Raw genomic sequence first — 19,740 nt, 5'->3', positions numbered from 1 at the left:
CGTCGATGTATTCGTTGAGTTCTTCCTGCTCTTGTTGGTTCATAGGGTACAGTGGGTAGAACTTTGGTTGCGTTCCTTCTTTGAGTTCGATTTCCATGTCCCAGCTGCTGTGTTCTGGCAGTCCTGTTCCTTCCTTGGAAACGAACAGTTTGCTGTACTTCCGGTACTCCTCGGGTATAGTCTGGAGTGGGTTCGATCCCTGATCGCCCGTGCCGGGTGCTAACGACCTGGTAGGCTCTACGTGTCTGACGTAGGCAATGTATTTCGTCTGTTCGTCAGGTGTTGCGTAAGACTCGTTTGAACCCTGTTTCTTAGGTCGTTCAGTGACTGAATCTGTCCATTGGATGTGGCCATTCACCCAATTATCCGTGGATTGTGCTTTCGTAACCACGAGATTCCCTAGGATGACATCGATGTCTCCGATCTCCGTGATGTCGTACTGGAGTTGTTCTGGATGATTGTTGACGTGTGTCGTGAGGTGTACGGTCTCGCGAGTGACAAGTCCTTCGTCATACCCAACTCTTTCTCCTTCTACATTCTGTAGGGTATAAGGTTCTTCCTTCTGTACCCATGGAAGGTCTAACCTGTTCACTATCTTTGGTGATATGAAGGTTCGTTGAGCGCCGCTGTCGATAATCGCGCGCATATCGTGTCCGTTTATCTGGAGTCTCACTCTCAGATGTTCGTCGTTGAGACATGTTGTTGAGCATAGGCGCTTGTCCTTGCTCTCCGCCTTTCGGTGTCTCTTGTCGATTGGCGTTTCTAGTTTTTTGTCATTCTGTTCCTCAGTCTGACGTCTTGTTCGATTCGTTCTTGATGTTTTCTCCAAGCCTTTGCCTTGGGTACGTAGTGGATTTGGCACTGGTCGTGTCTGCAGTCGTCCCATTCTACGTATTCGCTATTCAAGCATTGCATAGGAAAGTTTGGATCAATATATTTGCATCGGGGTTCGTCGAGATCCTCTTCAGAACTGGTGTCGTCAACGCTAGGCGGTGCCTTGTGATCGATCTCCGTCTGAGCACGTCGTCGAGCGACGTCACGAGGTTCGTCCGAATCGTAAGGTGAATTTTCACCTTCGTCGAGTGTGTGTGAGCTAGAGCCGAAGGTCGGTTCTTGGCTGTCTGTTCGGAAGTCGATTTTTCCGTTCTCGTCCATTCCGAAATCGAGGTTCTTTCGTTTGATGATTTCGATTCTGTGTTCGCGGTCGAGGTCTTCGAGCTGCCCGAGGACCTTGCGTTGGAACTTGTTGTTCGGGGTTTGTCGCATCATGCAGATGGACTTGGTGGGAATTCGTACTTCCCTGCTGGGATCTCTTCTTCTAGTTGAAGTAGAGATTTCTTGTCCTTCGCAGTCATTCTTTTCTGGAGTCTTCCTCCGACTGCTGCGAGTGTTTGAGCTCGTCTGGGATGGCTGCTAGGTCGTGTCCTGACGGCTTCGTAGGCCGTGGACAATGTCTGAATGCATTCTTTATTGTGATCCTCGAGGGTCTTCGGTCGTTGCGTGACCTCTTGCCTGCTTGTCATAGCGAGGGTTTTGATGCTGGCGGGCTCCTTAGGGTACCATCCCGTGTTTTCCTTACTGTCTTGATGGGTAAGGCAGTTGTCGTCGTAGCATGCTGTCCAAGATAGTTGCTTGTGAGGAATTTCCTTGGTAGCGATCCTGATCTGTTTCTCGGGCACAGGTTGCTGCTGGATCCTTCTGGGTTGTTGACAGTTGCGGGACATGTGTCCTGGCTTGTCGCAGTTGTAGCACCTGAAGACTTCCTTCTGGTACGGTTGTTCTCGTTTGGCCATGCTGAGGTCCATCGGTCCACTATGGTGTCCATAGGCCGTGGTTTGTCGGTTCTGCCAATGGTTGTTTCTAGGGCGGTTCTGTCCTTGGAAGCGCGGTTGATAGCGTTTCCCAGTGTTTGCTTGCGGGACTTGTTTCCTTTCCCTTCGTCGTTCGTAAAGTCGATTGTCAAGCTTGATAGCCAGTTCGACGTATTTCAAGAAGTCGTTGGGTCTGTCTTGTCGAGACAGTTCGTCCTTGACTTCCTCCTTGAGACCTTCATAGAACATGAAAATCTTAGCGTTGTCGGAGTAGTTAAGTCGGGCGCAGATTCGTCTGAAATCTGCAGCGTAATGCGAGGCTGATCCTTTCTGTCGAAGGTTTGAGAGCTCTCGTTCGTATTGTCGTTCTTCATCTGGTTCTTGGAACAGAGATAGAAGTGCACTTTCGAATCCGTGTAGTCCTTCGAAGATACCTTGGGTCTCTGGCTTGAGAGTTTCCCAGTCGTTGGTTATCATAAAGTCGGTAAGATGTGGTTCGAACCATGCGAGGGCTTTTCCCTTTAAAAAGGAGGCGGCATGGATGACCTTCTCGGCTTCGTCCTTAAAGTTCATTCCGTGGAAGCGTTGGTAGGCTCTGACTTGCGTGAGGAATCCCTTCAGTTGTCCTGGGGTTCCGTCAAAGGCTTGAGGTGAGTTGAGCCTGAGCTTCTCTCGTCCGTCATGCGGCGTAGCGATGATGTTAGCGGTACCGTGGGGAGTATTGACCTTCTCCGTAAGGTAGTCCGCTTCCTTGGTCTTGTTCTCAAGTCGCTCCATAGCGTCATTGAACATCTGTTGCATCATGGCGATGTCGGAGTCGTTCTTCTTGATCTTCTTCTGTAGGTTTTCATAGACCTTACGAGTGAAGTCAAGTTCTTCTTCCGAGTCTTCGACGTCCTTCATTTCTTCGTCCAGGGTTTTGGCGGGCATAGGGGCCTTACCCTTGGAGTCGTTGGAAGTGGACGGGGTGGCTTGGGAAGACATCGTCGTTCTTACTGTTAGTGAGTTTCGTAGGGTCAACTTACTGAACAGGAGCAATTAAAGTGTTACGGCCAGCTAGTCGTAGGGGTAGTTTGCAGAAGTTGAGGCTGCGGAACTGGTAACAGTAATCGTAGTCGGGGATAGCTTCAGGGAAGCTATGTCTGTCAATCGTAAGGGTAGGTAAGGCTTCGGTGATCAATCGTAGTCTTGTCAAGGTAGTAGCTGAAAGCGGATGTTAATCCTGATACGAAGTTAATTGCTGAAGAGCTATGGAAAGTCTGTCCTAGAGTCCGGCTCGAGTCCATCCTATATACAAGTCCTGGTCCTGAACATATCCCTTGTCAATGATCAGTTCCTCTGATCGGGTGAGCGCTCATCGTTCGGCATGAGCGCTCATTGTTCGGCATGAGCGCTCATTACTTGGCATGAGCGCTCATGGCCCCACCATGGCCGCTCATATCTTATCTTATCATCACGTGACTTGTACCATAGTTCTTCCGTTCCGTGAGAGGGTGCCTAGTGTCCCTTATCTCCTGCATATGTGGTGTATTATAACCGCCGCGAGCCTGCGGGGCAGGCCCTGTTCTTGGTCATGCATGTTGGGTTGTAACACCTAGGTTTTATATCTTTATTATTCTAGAAATTAATTAGGATATAAGAGTTAAAACCTGGGTATGTATTAATCTATATCTTATCGGTATAGCCTATCTAAGGTTCCTGGACTAGTACTTTATTAATCTGATCCGCCCAGCAGAGCTCCAGGAGAGCTGTATGAGCCGGGCTTTGCTTCCCTACGTTGCACTGCGTTACCCGTAGTATCCGTGGGGTAGCCGGTCTGAGCCTACTGCTCTGAGTCGAGGTCGAGGTGGGTATAGGTATTAATAACGTTGTAATCAGGCTTCGAGCCACCCGCTGGACCCTGCTGCCTGAGCTAGCCGGGTTAGGCTGGGTGGGTAGGGGGGGTAGGGCAGGGTCGTCGTTAGAGACTTCTGCTTCAGCCTTATTCTCGTCCTCGTCTATACTGCCACAGCTAGCAGCATCATTAGCGTCCGCTATAATAATCGAGTCCTGGGTGGGAGTAGGGGCGCGTGGGCGCTTTGAACTGGGCTGATAGCTTGTTGGGCTGCCGTTAGGTTGCTGGGTGCTATTGGCTTGGGTACCAGCCTGGCTGTTCTGATAGAGGGCCTCGTAGGCCTTCAGTCCAGCCTTGCGGAGCTGGGAGAGTTCCTTCCGGCCTGGGAGGGTAGGGGAGCCATTATTCACTAGGGGCCTTGCTGGACAGTCCTTGTGGTTAGCTTGGAAGGGGCCGGAGTAGTTGGCGTATTTCGGTCTAGCTGTACAGGGCCCAGTCTCGTGGGATCCCGAGGGCCTGCTACAGTTACTACAGAGTGGCTATCGGTTATAGTATCGGTTTAAATAATATCCCTAGCATCCAGGGTCATATCTAATTAGGGTCTTCTTCTTTTAGATAAGCTAAGACCTGCTATTTTAGTTAAATAGTCTAAAGGGTAATACTTCTATAGAGAAGGAGATGACCCAGGAGACTTCGTTTATAATAGGGTTTATACCTAGCCGGGACTATTAGGCCCGGGTAAGCTTACGTCCTGTTTAGGCAAAGACCTCATCTTCTACCAGAGTAGCTAGGTTAAGGGCATCGCTATCAAAAGTCCACATCTTAGCAGGGCAACGTAGGACGACGTAGGTAAACCACTTAATAGGGGTCTCAACTTTATAAGCTCTAAGATACTCTGCTAGTTTCTATTTATTTACAAGGAGGGCTTCCTGGACCTACTTATGCAGGGGTCTCAGTAAGTAGCCAGTTACAATATAGTAGATATATAGGATATCTACCAGCTGGAGCCCAAAGGCCTGGCAGACTATCCGGCATAGGGCGAAGGGGGCGTGCTTCCTAGTAGCCGCTAGGCCCTCTTCTGGGATACGGGAAAAGACCCGGAGGTCCTCCTTCGGTTAAGATAGAGCCTGGGCCCGGGTCTCCGTCAGACTCTGTGTCTGGACTTCGGGCCGGGATGGGATTCGGGTACGGGTCGGGGCCACGGCTGTAGTTAAAGCCGAGGCTGCTACGTCAGTCCATTTCCGGCTCGGAGTCGGAGCCGTAGTCTCGTTACCCATAATCCTCTTCAAGGCTTGGATTACATAGGTTGTAGCTTCTTTTGCGATCTGCTTCCTAGGCCCCTCAAAGCAAGAGATTACGTTGTCTACAGACTGAGCAATAGCCATAAAGACGTCCTTTCGGGCTTCATAGTGCTTAGCCTCTTCATTAAGAGCTGTAAGGACAGCTCCAGTAGCTGTCCCAGTCATAGTCGAGGGCCCCTTAGCCGTTAAGGGGGTTATCGTAAGGGCGTCAGGCTGGCTTCCCACGAGGCTGGGCCGGGATGGCTGGGCCTCGGTACCGCGGCGGCGTTTAGCCCTTGAGGTTGGAGACGACTCCGGAGGGGGTCCAGAGCCTTGGTCAGGACCGGCCGAGGAGGCTGGCAACAGTCCAGAGCCCGCCGGAGGCTGTAAGGCCATCGCGGGAGGGCGCCGGAGGAAAGAGGTGAAGGGTTTTCAGCTGATAAGGATATTGGTGGTGGCCCACCTATCGCACTAACAGTATATGCCAAGAAAAATTAGGCGAGGGGGAAGTTGTCGAATCGACCGCGGGGGAGGAGGCGGTGATGCCTTGTTTCTGGGGAGCATTGGAGGAGGAGGAGGGAGGTTATTGGGGCGATGAGGGTTTGGAAGTGTGTTGTTTGTTCTATTGATCTTGGGAATCCTTTTCCGAGAATTAGAACCATGTTCTCGAATCTTTTCCCGCTTGTCGTCTACTAGGTGTGGCTGGTGGTAACGCGCTGGGGTAACACGACGGAAATACTTACCATCTAGAATGAAGACTGTTGGTTTGCGTGTACCACAGGTTAGTCACACAGGTATTCCTGGTATCGCGATCGGTAGCAATATCGTTGGGTTAATCTGGTGTTCTTGTTGTTGTTATTGTTGTTAAGGAGAGTATCTAAACGCGAAGGCTCGTGATATGGAAGGAGGGAGCTGAGGTGTGTCACGTGCCGAAGACACGTGACATAGCTCGGCTCCGTGTATACCTAGCGATTGCCGTTTGTTCCCACAAAGACTCTTCCTTATCGCAGCGGCCATCCACGACATCGAGTGCGCCTGGCAAAGAGGCCTGGTTACCTCTATGCTTACGCTCGATATAAAAGGGGCTTTCGACGCCGTGCTCCCAGGACGACTGGTCCGACGCCTCTGCGAACAAGGATGGCCGGAGAACCTCGTACGCTGGGTCTTAAGTTTCGTTACTGGAAGGAGAGCAAGAATAAGGCTTGATGGGGAGGTAGGAGACGTCTTCGGTCTCGAATGCGGACTACCATAAGGCTTACCCGTGTCTCCTATTCTATTTATGCTCTATATTGAACCTCTTTTTAAGCTAGGTATAGCTCGCCTAGGAAGGAAGCGATCTCGTTTCGGTTACGCCGATAACGTCGCTATCTTAGTAAGCTCAACATTACTAGAGAACAACTGTGATATCATAACTAAGGAATGGAAAAAAACCTTAGGATGGGGCGCGACGGAAGGAATCACTTTTGACCTCGATAAGTCCGAACTAATCTACTTCATTAAGAAACGAAAAGACAGAAACCTATTAATTATAATAGGTTTAACTTACTACTAGGGAGGGCTGTAGTCGACCTAACAGCCTACCTAACCCACGAGATCGAGAAGGCTCTAGACTCAGGGCTCACTACAACTCTTATAACAATGGACGTTAAAGGGGCTTTTGACTTTATCTTAAGAAACCGACTTATTATCAGGCTACGATAGCAAGGCTGGCCTAGTCATCTAATTAGGCTAATCTTCACCTTTACCTCTAGCCGAGCAGCCCGGGTTAGGCTAAAGGATATAACTATAAAGGATTTCCCTCTATCCTGTGGGCTACCATAAGGCTCCCTACTATCCCCTATTCTCTTTCTGCTATATATAGCTAATATCTTAGCCGACGATCAGAAGCTACGGTTTAGCTATACGGATGATATAGGTTTAGTAATTACTAACCCGTCGCTAAAAGAAAACACTATAGCCTTAGGCCAAAAGATTACTTATATCCTTACCTAGGGTACTGATAATAAGGTTACTTTTGACCTAGCTAAGTGTGAGGCAGTCCACTTTAGTAGGAAATATAACCAGACAAAAGACCTACCAGATATATAAGCGAGGGGCCTAATTATTAAGGCCTCAACTAAGCCTGTACGATGGCTAGGAGTCTGGTTTGACAAGAGACTCACCTTCCGTCACCATGTCAAAACCAAGGCGGCAGTAGCAAAGAAGGTAGCCCAGTTCCTTCGGCACCTAACAAATACTAAATGGGGGCTCCCAGCAGCCGCAGTACGAAAAGCGGTTATTGCCTATGTCCTCCCAATAGCCTTATATAGAGCTGAGACCTGGTATACGGGCCTAACCAAACCAGCCCTGAACAGCGGCACCAATACTAGCAATAGTACTGCTTTACGGATATCTACAGTTAATATAGGACAGAAGGGCCTGGCCCGTAGAGTTAACAAAGTTATTACAGCAGCAGCAAGGGCTATCCTGCCTGTATAAAGAACCACACCGACCAGTAGCCTCATCCGAGACGCTGGCCTTCCTACAGCAGAGGTAGCCCTCGAAGCAGCGCGACTACGCTTCGCTATACGCCTACAGAAGGTTGACCAACAGCATCCCTTGGTCCCAAGGCTGCTGCAGCCAGGGCGGCAACAGACCAGGCTTCAAAGAACAGCTGGCCTCTTACCTAAGTGTCTAAGGCCAGCACTCCTACAGCCGCAATATCTCCCAGGGTCTTATGACCTTATTATTACACAGACGAAGGAAGTAGCAGCTAGGATTTTCCAGGCCTGGCTCAAGACTGTGCCAGGCAAGCATACAGTCGTATACTCAGACGGCTCCAAAGCCCCTGACGGGGCTACAGGGTTCGGCTTTGTTATCTACCGCAACAACAAACATATAGCCCAGGGCTACGGCTGTCTCGGCTTAATAAAAGTGTTTGATGGCGAGGCTGAGGGGGCGAGGGCTGGGCTCCGACGGGCCCTTTAGACCTCCCAAGGCCAGCCCATACACATCTATATCGATAACACCAGCGTTGTTTAGGGGATTCGCGGTAAGGTCCCAGACTCCTCACAAGCGGCCTTCCTTGAGATCCAGGAGGCAGCCAGGATACACGATATACGAACCCATTGGTCTCCTGGGCACCAAGGCATCAAAGGAAACGAAGAAGCAGACAGCCTAGCTAAGGAGGGCATAACCCTACTAGTCCCAAGGGGACAGCTAGCAACTCTATCAGGAATCAAACGGCTTACTAAGGAGCGTACACGTCGCTAATATAGAAAATAGTAGAAACGGGAGGCAACATCCTGTTATACCGAGCTAGGACTCAAGGCCACCCTCGCTTGCGCCCCCGAACTAGCCTTACCGCAGGCTATCCTTTATCATCTCTTAGCAGCCCGATCAGGCCATAGAGACTTCGAACAATACCACTAACGCTTTAACTATACAGAAGCACTACTTACCTGCTCCTACGGGGAGGTAAAGGCGGTAGACTATCTAGTTTACTATTAAAAGACCCTAGTGAGGAGGCATTAGTGGCCTACCCTCCACCCTTCTAGCCTACTTGATCCTATAGGACCTATAGGATCTCTTAAGCGGTACTATAAGGGGTTAATTACTGATCCTATTGGCTTCTAGGCCTTTCTTCGCGTGACAGACTTCATTCAGAAGATCTGCCCGTAGTACTAAGGACTGGGTCTTGACCTAGGCCCGACTAACGAATTTCTCCTCCTAGAGGGACAGACGGTAACAACGGAGCTAGGGAACCAGCGGGAACTAGGGACGGATAGAACAGACAGTAGCCCACGGGCAAGATTTGGAGGACGTTAGGAAGAGGCGTGTACTATAGAGTATATAGCTCGAGCCTACGGCCCTCCACGCCATATACCCCTCGGGAGGTCGGCCGCAAGGGCGGCAGCGCCTTTGCCGCCACGGCGTTAAATACAACAGCAACAACAACAACAACGGTCGATTCGACAACCAGGCGCAGAACATTCGAAACCAAAACCTCTCTCGTCGTAGACGAAATCCGTAAACACAAAAAGCTGACGGTCGTCGACGCGGAGCAATCCGTCAAAAAAAATCTACGAGGAACTAGTCACGATAGTCTCTAGCGTCGCTGAGCTCCTGCATTAGCGCGCGTGCGGCGTGCTGCGCAATCGAAATTGTTTGTGTGTTAATTGTGCACTGCGTGATCTGCAATGTCGTGTTTTGCAGTAGGGTAGTGACAGAATTCGGAATTGTACCGTTGCGCCATATACAAAAGAGAGATCCCTCTACTGCATTTAGGTAGTTGTGGGTACATATAGTTTCCGTCAGGTAGCATCTGCCCAGTCAATGGCACAAACTTTATGTACGCCCAGTCTTAATCTCGCATTCCCTTGCGGTCTTAGTTGATTTGCATATTGCTACATTGACTGGGATGGCAGGACTAGAAAGTCATGCGCATTTGCCTGCTGCTTGTCACTTATCACTGAGCGATGGAAAAATGCTTCTCGAGCAAACGTTTGTAGGGTAAATTAATATGCATTCGATCATTATATTTTTGTAATATTATAGCATTCTGAAGTAAACCCGTTCATTCCCATTCCTGCGCCTGTGGTGCCTTGAAACTCCAATTCATAATCATCACTGATAGATGTGTTTACTGCTAAACAGTCTCGCCCTCAGTCTCGACCATATTGATCCTTGACGCCTTCTTCTTCTTGTCCTTGAGGGCTTTGCGGCCAGAAACAGGAGTGATTTGAGGAGGCGGGACGGGTGCAACCAGGGGAACTGTAGCGACGGGCACCGCAGGGGCAGGAGCAGGAGCAACGGCGGGAGGACCAGCAACTGCAGGCGCCGGCTGAGGAGCCGGGACGGTAGCAGGGGATCCAGCCTGAGGAACAGCGGCGTTGGGGTCAGCAGGCGGAACTGCGATAGGGATGGCGTTGGGGTTGGCAGGCGTAGCAGGAGGAGGGGAAACGGCCGGAACAGCAGCGACGGCTGGCTCAGAGTAGATGGCGATTGCCTGGTCCATCACGGACTCAATCTGAGCCCTGCCCTCAGCTGTGATTCTCTGCCCGACTCTGGGGACCTTCTCCTCGAGCGCGGCAGTCAATGCCATGCTGGAGATCTTCTGCCTCTGGAGGGACTCCAATGCAACGCCACTGACACCAAGGTTGTCAAGAACAGGCTTGCGGGAGACCAAGTCGTTCACGGTGACAGTCGTCTGATCGATGAGAGCGTCCGTGGTACGGCGAAGTCTGGCAGCTCTGAAGGCACCAAGGTCGCCAGCAGACTGGATATCGACTGTGGCCTGGTCGGTAGCCACCTGGGCTTGCTGAGAGAAGATGAGGAGGTTGTTTGCCGTGACTGGGCCACTATCCAAAGATAGGACTGCGGCATCGACATTGGCGAGTGATTCGGAGACAGGAGCCAGAGCTCGCTCAATAGTGTCGAGATCACCTGCGGCTCTCTCCTCGATCTGGATGATCCGGATAGGCTGAAGTGGGGCGGCAGCGATGATGGCCGCCTGGGCGAAGAGAGCAAGGGTCAGGTGCATGGTAACCATTTTGATGTGAAGGTGACAGACGAAGGGTCTGAAGGTTTTCGAGGAAGGTATTGAGGCTTTGGGAATAACCAAGCTGTTGTTGTTGAGATCCTTGTCTGATGCTCCAAAAGATAATTCCCTTCCGGTGGGATATCGAATAGGTTTATAAGATTTGGTCAACCAGTCTGTGATAATTGAAGCTCAGATCACATCCAGGACCAAGACGGAGAGATGGACCCTCGTTAGCTCCCGTCTGCGCCTAGGATGTGAGACCGTGAGACACCTTCGTACCGTGAGGAAGTCGATAGTCCTCGACCCTGCAGTGGCTCACATCCTGAGAATGTTGTCTCCAGGTCGGGAAGCAGCCTTCGAAACGCCAGCATCTGCGTCCCCGACGCAAGGATCCTCGAGATACAGGCCACTAAGGTCTGTGTTGACATCCGTGATTCTCGGCCGGGAGGTACTGGTATGCAGCCAATGTACACTTTTGATAATCTGACAGGTACGAGACAGCTAAACGGTCGTGGAACGGCGGCCGAAAGGAAAATTAAGCTTCTGTAGGTCAGAAACCCTTGACCCGTGCGAGCATCTTGGTGCAGGAAGGGAAGGCAAGGACCCGATGCAAAAGGGATGAGGCCCTGGCGCCGCGGCGACAGCTGGGCTGCATGAGCCATGAAACGAACCGCACCATGTCGACAGCGGCGCCGACGTCGAGGCCTTTGAAGCTCGGGGAGGCTCCCAAGGAACCAAAGAGGGGACGTTCCCGGACGCAGCCGTCAAATGCCAGACACTTGGGACGAACGGCGAGGGACACCAAGCTGTGGTCTAAATGCGATCTACTCCAGTTGGTCGGGGACGCAAGGTGGATGCTCGGACATGTTTCGAGGACACACGATGTCGACGAGTGCCGTCGATGAATTTGGTGATACGCGCAGATATCGCTGCGCCTCCTCATTCCCGGCCGACAAGTTCCCCTCCGCTTTCCAATCCCATTGGCTGTGCGTCAACCCCATCCGAGCTTTTTAACGTCGGCAGGACGTCCCCGCAAACTCCTTCAATGAGGCTCTATTATCATGGCTGGATAGCTCCGTACTTAGATTCCGTGGTCAACGGCTTGGTCCACGATACGAACACGGCCTAGTCTCTTGATGAACATAGCTCCCCGGTCCCTGCCTGAGACTCAAAGCTTTGTTCGGTCGGCCTGAACATGTCAACCGTCATCCATGAACCATCAACCACGTACCATGAACCTAGCGATGAATCAGACCATGTGCTGTCCTTCTGATAGGGAGAAAAACGCGGCCAGCTCCATCTAGGAAGACCCTCACGGTCACACTAGCGATCAAGACTTTGATAATCCTCCGGTGGAATAAGCCTCCAAGGTTGCTAAGGACAAACCTTGAGGTTAAAATGCATTTGCATATAAGCGTTGCATATCCCTTCTGCAGCTGACAGGAATGGCAAATTTTGACAGCTTGCGTATTCTTGTTGATGGACCCTATTACGTGCAGGATGCATGTAGGACGTGATCCCTCGTTGACGAGCTTCCTAGATGGTCACCGAAAGGCTGATCAATACGGTGACGAAAACCAATACGAATCCCATGGTGAGTCAGACCGATTGGTTTCCGAACCGGCCATACGGACACCTGGATAGGAACCCCACGCCGAAAAGACCCCGCATAAGAAGGCAAGCGGCGTGGCCCGTACGGGTGTACAAGTATAGGTAGATGTGGACTTCTCCACGACAAATCCAAAGACGTCGCTCAAACCTCGACATAGACCATTTGAGAGCGTCAAATATCTAGCAAACATGCCAATCGAAATTCAGCCGGTGTTGGAGAGTGATCTTCGGCGGTGCGCCGAGATTGAGAAACTGGCATTTTTGGGGAGCCCACTTGAACCAGTCCTATTCCCCGGACCCATGCCAGAGGATATCATGGGGATTCGAGCCGAAGAATTGGCTAAACAGTTTCGAGAGGATACAACCGTGCGCTTCCACAAAGCGGTGGACACGGATCTCTCTGGCGACGAAGCGATCATGGCTTGGAGCAAGTGGAATGCATACTCGGAGGGCTTGCCGGTGCCAAAACCACGTGTCTGGGGACCAGGCTGCAACGAGGAGGCTTGCGCAGCGTTGTTCTATGGCTTGGACCATATGCGCGTACGTTTGATAGGTGGCAAGCCGGTCGTCTGTAAGTGGTGGACATCCCACGTTTGGTGCGTTGATGGCGGATGTGAATGACAGCTAACGCGAACAACAGATCTGCATATTTTGGTGACGGACCCTAAGCACCAGAGACGTGGAGCAGGGTGGCAGTTGATGACACCGATAGTGCAGGAAGCTGTTCGGTTGGGTGTTCCGGCGTACCTTGAGTCTTCAGTCGCTGGCCATCATCTGTACCAAAAGGTTGGGTTCAAGGATATCGACGAGCACAAAGTGGACTTTAGCAAGTATGGCCTCTCGCAGCCTCACATCAACTGGGCGATGCTCTGGGAGCTTCCCAACAGGCGATGTCCATGAGTGTTCGGTCGAACGGTGGATATCCGATGTTGGATATCTTGAGTAGAGGGGATGGACCAACGGCTCGAGAGATGAATCCTTCTCGATGATGATCTCATGGAAACATGACAAAGTCCGAAGAGGATGGTTTGATAGGCGACGTTGATCGGAGACAAACACATCCGTAGTAAATCTGAAGAAACAAATGCACACTGTAGGGGACGTGTGCAGGGACCTCGGCGGAAACACTGTGAAGATCACTGTCCGGCTCCACACTTTAGCCGGGCATTCGGACAGTGTGGATTACATAAGAAGCACCCGACTCTTGCCCGAAAGTTCTCAATTTCAGTGACGGCAGGTGCAGTGACAGACAGCCCCCCAGTGGAAGGAAGGCGGCAGGTCGGCCTGGCCCCTGCACCTGCCGAAGCTCACGGCCCCACCGCCAGCGCTGGAATTGATGATGAAATCGAACCTGCCGTTTACTGCTGCTTTGGAGGGGCCCGGACCTGCACTGCTAAACTCCGACGTTAGGAAGAGCACCGACTGAATCGATTCTCCTCCCCCCACGACGTCTCTTTTGTCCATGGCTGCTATCGCGTGGGATCAGAGCCCCTACCTGATATAGCTGCAGCTCACACCTCACAGACCGGCACCATGTCGTACATCGCGCCCATCCATAGACCAAGCAGCATACGCCAGGCCATCAGAATACGCCTGTCTGAGGAAGATGAGAGCGAGAGCTTGGTGGTAGCGTGAGTTTACTCCCTTCTGTACTGCCCCTCCCTTTACCTTTCCCCTGTTTTCAAGTTGCCACACGCAAGCAGGGAGGCAGACTTGGACGTTTATCGCCTCATACTGACAATCTCCAAGGCGATCAAACAGACTCGAAGTATGGCGCATCACGCCCACCGATATGTACTTGCTCGGCTCGGCCGCAGTCTACGGCACCATCCTCCTTCTCCAGCGACTGCGACCCAGGGACAGCAAAGCTGATCTGCTTTTTGTCGGTACCGATCGATTCCAATACTTCACGGCGAAATGGGACCCTGCCACACAGAGGCTCCACACGGAGCAGGTCGTCGAGGATACTGCCGAGCCTCACATGCGCGAAGCCCAGAGCCAGGACAAGTGCCTAGTCGACCCGACAGGAAGGTTCATGGCTATGCACTTGTGGGAGGGTATCATGAACGTCATGCGCTTGGGAACTAGGAAAGGACAGCTCGCTCGCCTTGACGATGCATGGGAACAAGTCCGCCTCTCCGAGCTCTTCATGAAGGCGAGCATCTTTGTACCCACCGAGACTGGCCATCCCACCGTCGCCTTCTTGTACCAATCCAAGATCGACAAGGAGGACGCACAACTCGCCATATACAGACTGATGACGGACGACAAGAACACAGCCGTTTCGAGGTTCGATCCAGAACGCAATAGAGATCTCGATGTTGAGATCAAGGACCCTTACGCCCGCATTCTCATCCCTGTGAACATCATCGAGGATGAAGTAAAGCGATACCACAAAAGAGACACATCAGCGGCCAAGGCACAACTCGGTGGCTTGATTGTTGTTGGTGAAACTCTGTTGGTTTACGTCGATACCTTGACACAGTCTGTCGTGGAAAGTCCAATGGCTAGTCCCGCCATATTTGTGGCATGGACTGCCTATGATGACACGAACTTTTTCCTCTCTGACGACTATGGCAACCTCCATCTTCTGACGATCGAGACAGAGGGCGTTGTTGTTCTCGGAATGACTGTTAGAACTCTCGGTGTAACGTCTCGTGCATCATGTCTCGTCTACATGGGAGATGGCATGCTTTTCTTGGGCTCTCACTACGGTGACTCGCAACTACTGCAAGTGGATCTCGAGGAACTGTCGACAAAGCTTGTGCAGACAATTCCCAACATTGCGCCTATTCTCGACTTCGCCATCATGGATTTGGGAAACGCTGGAGACAGCCAGATTGGCAACGCTTTCTCGTCAGGCCAAGCTCGCATCGTCGCCGGATGTGGTGTCCATCAAAATGGCAGCTTACGGAGCATCCGAAGCAGTGTTGGGCTAGAAGACATTGGAGTTCTAGAGGACTTGCAGGATGCCCGTGGTCTTTTCAGTCTTCGGTCGCACGGTTCAGAGAAACTTAACACCCTCGTGGTTTCTTTCATGACAGAAACCAGAGTTTTCAGCTTTGATGCTGAGGGCGGCATTGAGGAAGTGTTCGAGTTTCAGGGGCTCACCTTGGATCAGCCCACTTTAATCGCAAGAACATTGCCCAGTGGTCAATTACTACAAGTCACTGCAGCAACTGTGACACTGCTCGATCTTGAGAGCGGCGTTACTCTGAACACTTGGTCAGTACCAGATGGCAAGACCATTGTCAACGCGTCCGCCAACAGTGATTGGGTGTTACTGTCTATCAACGGTACCTCTCTGGTATCATTGAACCTGGTGGATAACCTGGCAGCCCAAGAGCAAGTCTTAGGTCGTGGCGTTGGGGGTGCGGAGGACCAGATTTCTTGCGTTCACGCAGCCAGCGATCTTGACCACATTGGCGTGGTAGGCTTCTGGGCAACGGGTTCAGTGTCCATAATTGACCTCCGCACACTCAATGCCCTACAGGGTGAAACCATTAAGCAAACCGATGACAGTGTCTCTGTTCCCAGAGACATGGTTCTAGTGCAACTACACCCGCAACATCTGCTCGGCCCCACACTGTTCGTCGCTATGGAGGATGGCCAGGTTGTGTCGTTCAATGTGTCGAAAGAGGACTTCTCTTTATCGAGTCGTAAAAGCGTCACTCTTGGCAGCAAACAAGCTGGGCTACACATTCTTCCAAGACCGGGCGACGAAGGCATCAGCAATGTGTTTGCTACTACCGAGCACTCTAGTCTGATTTACAGCTCAGAAGGGAGAATCATCTACTCTGCGGCAACTGCAGAAGATGTTACCTATATCGCGCCCTTCGACTCAGAAGCCTTCCCAGATGCCATCTTCCTCGCCACGGATCGTAACGTCCGGATTGCCCACATCGATGCCGAAAGGAGAACACATGTCAACCCACTTCCTCTACGCGAGACGGTTCGAAGGGTGGCCTACTCGCCAGCACTCCGTGCCTTTGGCATAGGTACCATCCGCAGAGAACTCATAAACAATGAAGAGGCGGTATCAAGCTCGTTCCAACTGGTTGACGAAGTGGTCCTTGGCGTGGTTGGTAAGGCATTCCACCTTGATGGCTCCACATCAACCGAGATGGTCGAAAGCGTCATCAGAGCAGAGCTGCCCGACAGCATGGGGCAACCTGCCGAACGCTTCATCATCGGTACAAGTTATCTGGCAGACCCGGAGATTGATGAGAACAGCGATGTCAAAGGCCGGATTCTGGTCTTGGGCGTTGACTCTGACAAGAACCCTAACTTAATTGTCAGTCACGAGCTAAAGGGCGCCTGTCGCAGCCTTGGTGTGATGGGCGAAAAGATTGTTGCTGGGCTGAGCAAGACAGTAGTGGTCTACGACTATGCCGAAGAGTCGACCACATCTGGAGCACTCCGCAAGCTGGCTACTTTCCGCCCTTCAACATTCCCCGTCGACATTGATGTCAACGGAAATATGATTGGCATCGCTGATCTCATGCAGTCGATGACCTTGATCGAGTTCATCCCGGCACAAGACGGAGACAAAGCAAAGCTTGTAGAGCGCGCCCGTCACTTCCAGTACATTTGGGCCACATCAGTATGTCACTTGGAGGGGCATTCGTGGCTTGAGTCCGATGCGCAGGGCAACCTCATGGTACTACGGAGGAATCCGGATGCGCCAACAGAGCACGACCAGAAGCAGATGGAAGTCATTAGCGAGTTTCACCTCGGAGAGCAAGTGAATAAGATCCGATCACTCGACGTTGTTCCGAATGAGAACGACCCGATCGTACCAAAGGCGTTCCTCGCAACAGTAAGTTGATTTCCAGCCGACTTTGCAAAACGGTTGCTAACATTGGCCTAGGTTGAAGGATCGGTGTATGTCTTTGCGGATATCAGGCCAGAGCACCAAAGTCTACTGCTGCAATTCCAGGAAAACTTGGCTGGAGTGGTGAAGACACTGGGTCAAGGTGACGATGCCGCGGGCACCGGGCTCTCATTCATGTCATGGCGAGGTTTCCGGAACGCCAAGCGCGCGGCAGATGCGCCCTTCCGCTTTGTCGATGGGGAGCTGATTGAGCGTTTCTTGGACTTGGATGAGGCTAAACAAGAGGCCGTCGTCGCGGGACTTGGGCCCACGGTAGAGAACATGCGCAACTTGGTGGAGGAGCTGAAGCGCATGCATTAAAGCACCATAGGATGATGTAGGATATTCAGACACGGGGAGTTGGGCGAATGGACTTGAAATGAGTGACGGCCCACGGCTATGATTAAATACGGCGGAAAACAAATCACTCTTAGATGATTGCAAAAACCCTTTCCAATGCCCCCATGAATTGATGTCGTGGACGATATGTACAGAAAACCCCATTGTCTGCGGATGAGCAAGATGGCAATTTGTCTCAATGTTTGATTTTCCTAATGGGGGACTTGCATCTATCCACATCGTCGCAGTCATCACTCGTGCCACTCCGGAAAGGGCCGGGTCCCAGCTATACCCACCAACCAATCAACATGCACCAATTTCAGAACCTTCTGCCTGAGGCGACCAGACAGAAAGCTTTCGGCAATCCTCAAACCACGGGCATCACGAAAAAAGACGCTCTCCTACTAAACGTCATCCCTCTCCCCAATTGCATCTCGCAACCAGACCCTCGCCGCCGCAAATCCTCTCCCCTCTCCTCCGATTCACGAGATGGCGCCACTCGCACACGCTTCCCGCACTTGCCTGCGGCAACTGGCGCGCACCAGCCCGTCGACGGCTGCGCGCGCGCTCAGCACCTCGGCCGCCCGGAACGACTCGACCGCCACGAGCTACTCGAGCCCCTTCAAGGGCGCCCAGAAGGGCAGCAGCATCCCCGACTTCTCCAAGTACATGAGCAAGGGTTCTGCCGGCACCAACCAGCTTTTCGGATACTTCATGGTCGGCACCATGGGCGCCATCACCGCCGCCGGCGCGAAGTCCACCGTCCAGGGTAGGCAACACTCTCTTCCGTAGACCCGAAACAAACGCCGAACATGAATCCGTCGGGTGAAAAACGGGCAATTGCAGGAGCAAAAATCAAGGAATCAAGGAAACAATGGCTGACGGACCGGTGTCAATTGCAGAATTCCTGGTCAACATGTCCGCTTCCGCCGACGTTTTGGCCATGGCCAAGGTTGAGGTCGACCTCAGCACCATCCCCGAGGGAAAGAACGTGAGTTAGCCCGATTGAAAAGCCGAGCGGCGGCATACAACAATTGAGACGGCCGTACTGACACATGTGGAAAACAGGTCATCATCAAGTGGAGAGGCAAGCCCGTCTTCATCCGCCACCGCACCCAGTCCGAGATCGACGAGGCCAACAAGGTCTCCGTTTCCTCCCTCCGTGACCCCCAGAAGGACGACGACCGTGTCAAGACCCCCGAGTGGCTCATCATGTTGGGTACGTACTTTTTGACGACAATTGATTCAATTGTTACGGTGGCGAGATGTTGCGGTCTTTTGGAGAGAAGTGTGCTCGGACGAAGGATCAATGCCTTTGTAGCAGCAATCGCATATCGAAGCATCACTCCAGAATCAGTACACGCAAGCTAACAAATTACCTTCTAGGTGTCTGCACACACTTGGGATGTGTCCCCATTGGCGAGGCCGGCGACTACGGCGGTTGGTTCTGCCCCTGCCACGGCTCCCACTACGATATCTCCGGCCGTATCAGAAAGGGACCCGCTCCCCTCAACCTCGAGATCCCCGAGTACGAATTCCCCGAGGACGGCAAGCTGGTCATTGGTTAAGCGGGACCACTGTATGAGTATTTGAGACGAACGGCAGCGGGAGAGTACGAACGGAGGCCAGCACATCTCTCTCTCCTTTGAGGGAAGGGGGAGGTGTATGGCCGAAATGATGGCAACAACAAACTACTAGAACAACATTTTCTTTTGCATCGGAGACCGAGCTGGTGCTGGTTTGGCTTCCCACAAGACGAGAGAGAGGTGTCCATTTTCTTTTTTCTTAGACGTGTCCCTAGGGCAATAATGCCAAATGTACAAAAGTCAATGAGCGTCCAGGAACAAGCAGTCTCGCAACTTTACTACAACCGGCCGTGGACTAGGTAAAAGTGATGTTTGGCGTTGCTGGTGACTAATCATTCGCTGAAGGTCACAGAGGCGATCATAGGACGGATTATCAGGAAGAACGGCCATTGGACGGATCGCAAAACTCGAAGCGAGCGACTCATACCCCGACAACGTGCTGGAGGTGGTGTCCAGTGGAACAAGATTAAGGATGTACAGACGTTGAGAGCCGGCCGGAGGTTTTCTTATGAGAGTTTGGAGGTTTTACGGTCCGGGACATTGTAACTGGGGGTCGATCAGACTGGGCTGCGCTCATGTGACAACCCAACATTGGTTCGGAGCGAGGATCCCGGGTGTGACTGGACCAGCAGCCACGTCCCAATATCGAGACTATCACTACAGAATACAACGAGTGCCGTTTCGATTCCTGCGTGGATGGATGCCACACCTTTTTGGCAGATGACGGGATGAATCCTCGGCGACGGGACAGGCGCATGATGGATAATGCCTTGACGTCAGTTGAGGGTGGGATGATTGTCTCGGTATGATGAGACCATTGACGCGGGGGAGCATGGTTATGTTGTTCGTTGGGTATTTGTTACGGTGCATTACTGTCTAAACGTT

General features: G+C 52.0%; 4 protein-coding genes across 4 annotated transcripts; 3 read left to right on the top strand and 1 right to left on the bottom strand.

Annotated features, from left to right (window-relative positions):
• Positions 1–9,828: 9,828 nt before the first annotated feature.
• Positions 9,829–10,344, bottom strand: BDP81DRAFT_301699 (uncharacterized protein; the record flags this gene model as incomplete). The annotated part of the gene is made up of 1 exon (XM_060583128.1): positions 9,829–10,344. A coding segment is annotated over one exon (516 nt), but the record flags the coding sequence as incomplete, so codon positions are not given.
• Positions 10,345–12,246: 1,902 nt separating this feature from the next.
• BDP81DRAFT_311625 (acetyltransferase) lies at positions 12,247–12,957 on the top strand (the record flags this gene model as incomplete). The annotated part of the gene is made up of 2 exons (XM_060583736.1): positions 12,247–12,628; positions 12,698–12,957. The coding sequence occupies 2 exons, from the start codon at positions 12,247–12,249 to the stop codon at positions 12,955–12,957; spliced, it is 642 nt and encodes a 213-aa protein (XP_060449384.1).
• Positions 12,958–13,380: 423 nt separating this feature from the next.
• Positions 13,381–17,424, top strand: BDP81DRAFT_469453 (mono-functional DNA-alkylating methyl methanesulfonate N-term-domain-containing protein). Its single transcript, XM_060594523.1, has 3 exons — positions 13,381–13,688; positions 13,807–16,876; positions 16,928–17,424. Exons 1-3 carry the CDS (start codon positions 13,591–13,593, stop codon positions 17,249–17,251), a joined length of 3,492 nt encoding a protein of 1,163 aa, XP_060449383.1. The 5' UTR covers positions 13,381–13,590; the 3' UTR covers positions 17,252–17,424.
• A 223-nt stretch (positions 17,425–17,647) lies between these two features.
• On the top strand, positions 17,648–19,133 carry BDP81DRAFT_168016 (Rieske [2Fe-2S] iron-sulfur domain-containing protein). Its single transcript, XM_060582132.1, has 4 exons — positions 17,648–18,038; positions 18,172–18,260; positions 18,338–18,488; positions 18,656–19,133. The coding sequence occupies exons 1-4, from the start codon at positions 17,759–17,761 to the stop codon at positions 18,835–18,837; spliced, it is 702 nt and encodes a 233-aa protein (XP_060449382.1). The 5' UTR covers positions 17,648–17,758; the 3' UTR covers positions 18,838–19,133.
• The last annotated feature ends 607 nt before the right edge of the window (positions 19,134–19,740 follow it).

Source organism: Colletotrichum phormii (genome assembly GCF_030913505.1).
Source record: "Colletotrichum phormii strain CBS 102054 chromosome Unknown BDP81scaffold_4, whole genome shotgun sequence".
Lineage (NCBI taxonomy): Eukaryota > Fungi > Ascomycota > Sordariomycetes > Glomerellales > Glomerellaceae > Colletotrichum > Colletotrichum phormii.
This window is presented reverse-complemented; position numbering and strand designations above follow the sequence as displayed.

Bases quoted from the DNA above. Each gene is read 5' to 3' on its own strand.
- BDP81DRAFT_469453 (XM_060594523.1), top strand. From the start codon at position 13,591: ATGTCGTACATCGCGCCCATCCATAGACCAAGCAGCATACGCCAGGCC. The intron at 13,689-13,806 runs GTGAGTTTACTC...ACAATCTCCAAG, and splicing joins AGCGAGAGCTTGGTGGTAGC to GCGATCAAACAGACTCGAAG. The intron at 16,877-16,927 runs GTAAGTTGATTT...ACATTGGCCTAG, and splicing joins CAAAGGCGTTCCTCGCAACA to GTTGAAGGATCGGTGTATGT.
- BDP81DRAFT_168016 (XM_060582132.1), top strand. From the start codon at position 17,759: ATGGCGCCACTCGCACACGCTTCCCGCACTTGCCTGCGGCAACTGGCG. The intron at 18,039-18,171 runs GTAGGCAACACT...TGTCAATTGCAG, and splicing joins CGCGAAGTCCACCGTCCAGG to AATTCCTGGTCAACATGTCC. The intron at 18,261-18,337 runs GTGAGTTAGCCC...TGTGGAAAACAG, and splicing joins CCATCCCCGAGGGAAAGAAC to GTCATCATCAAGTGGAGAGG.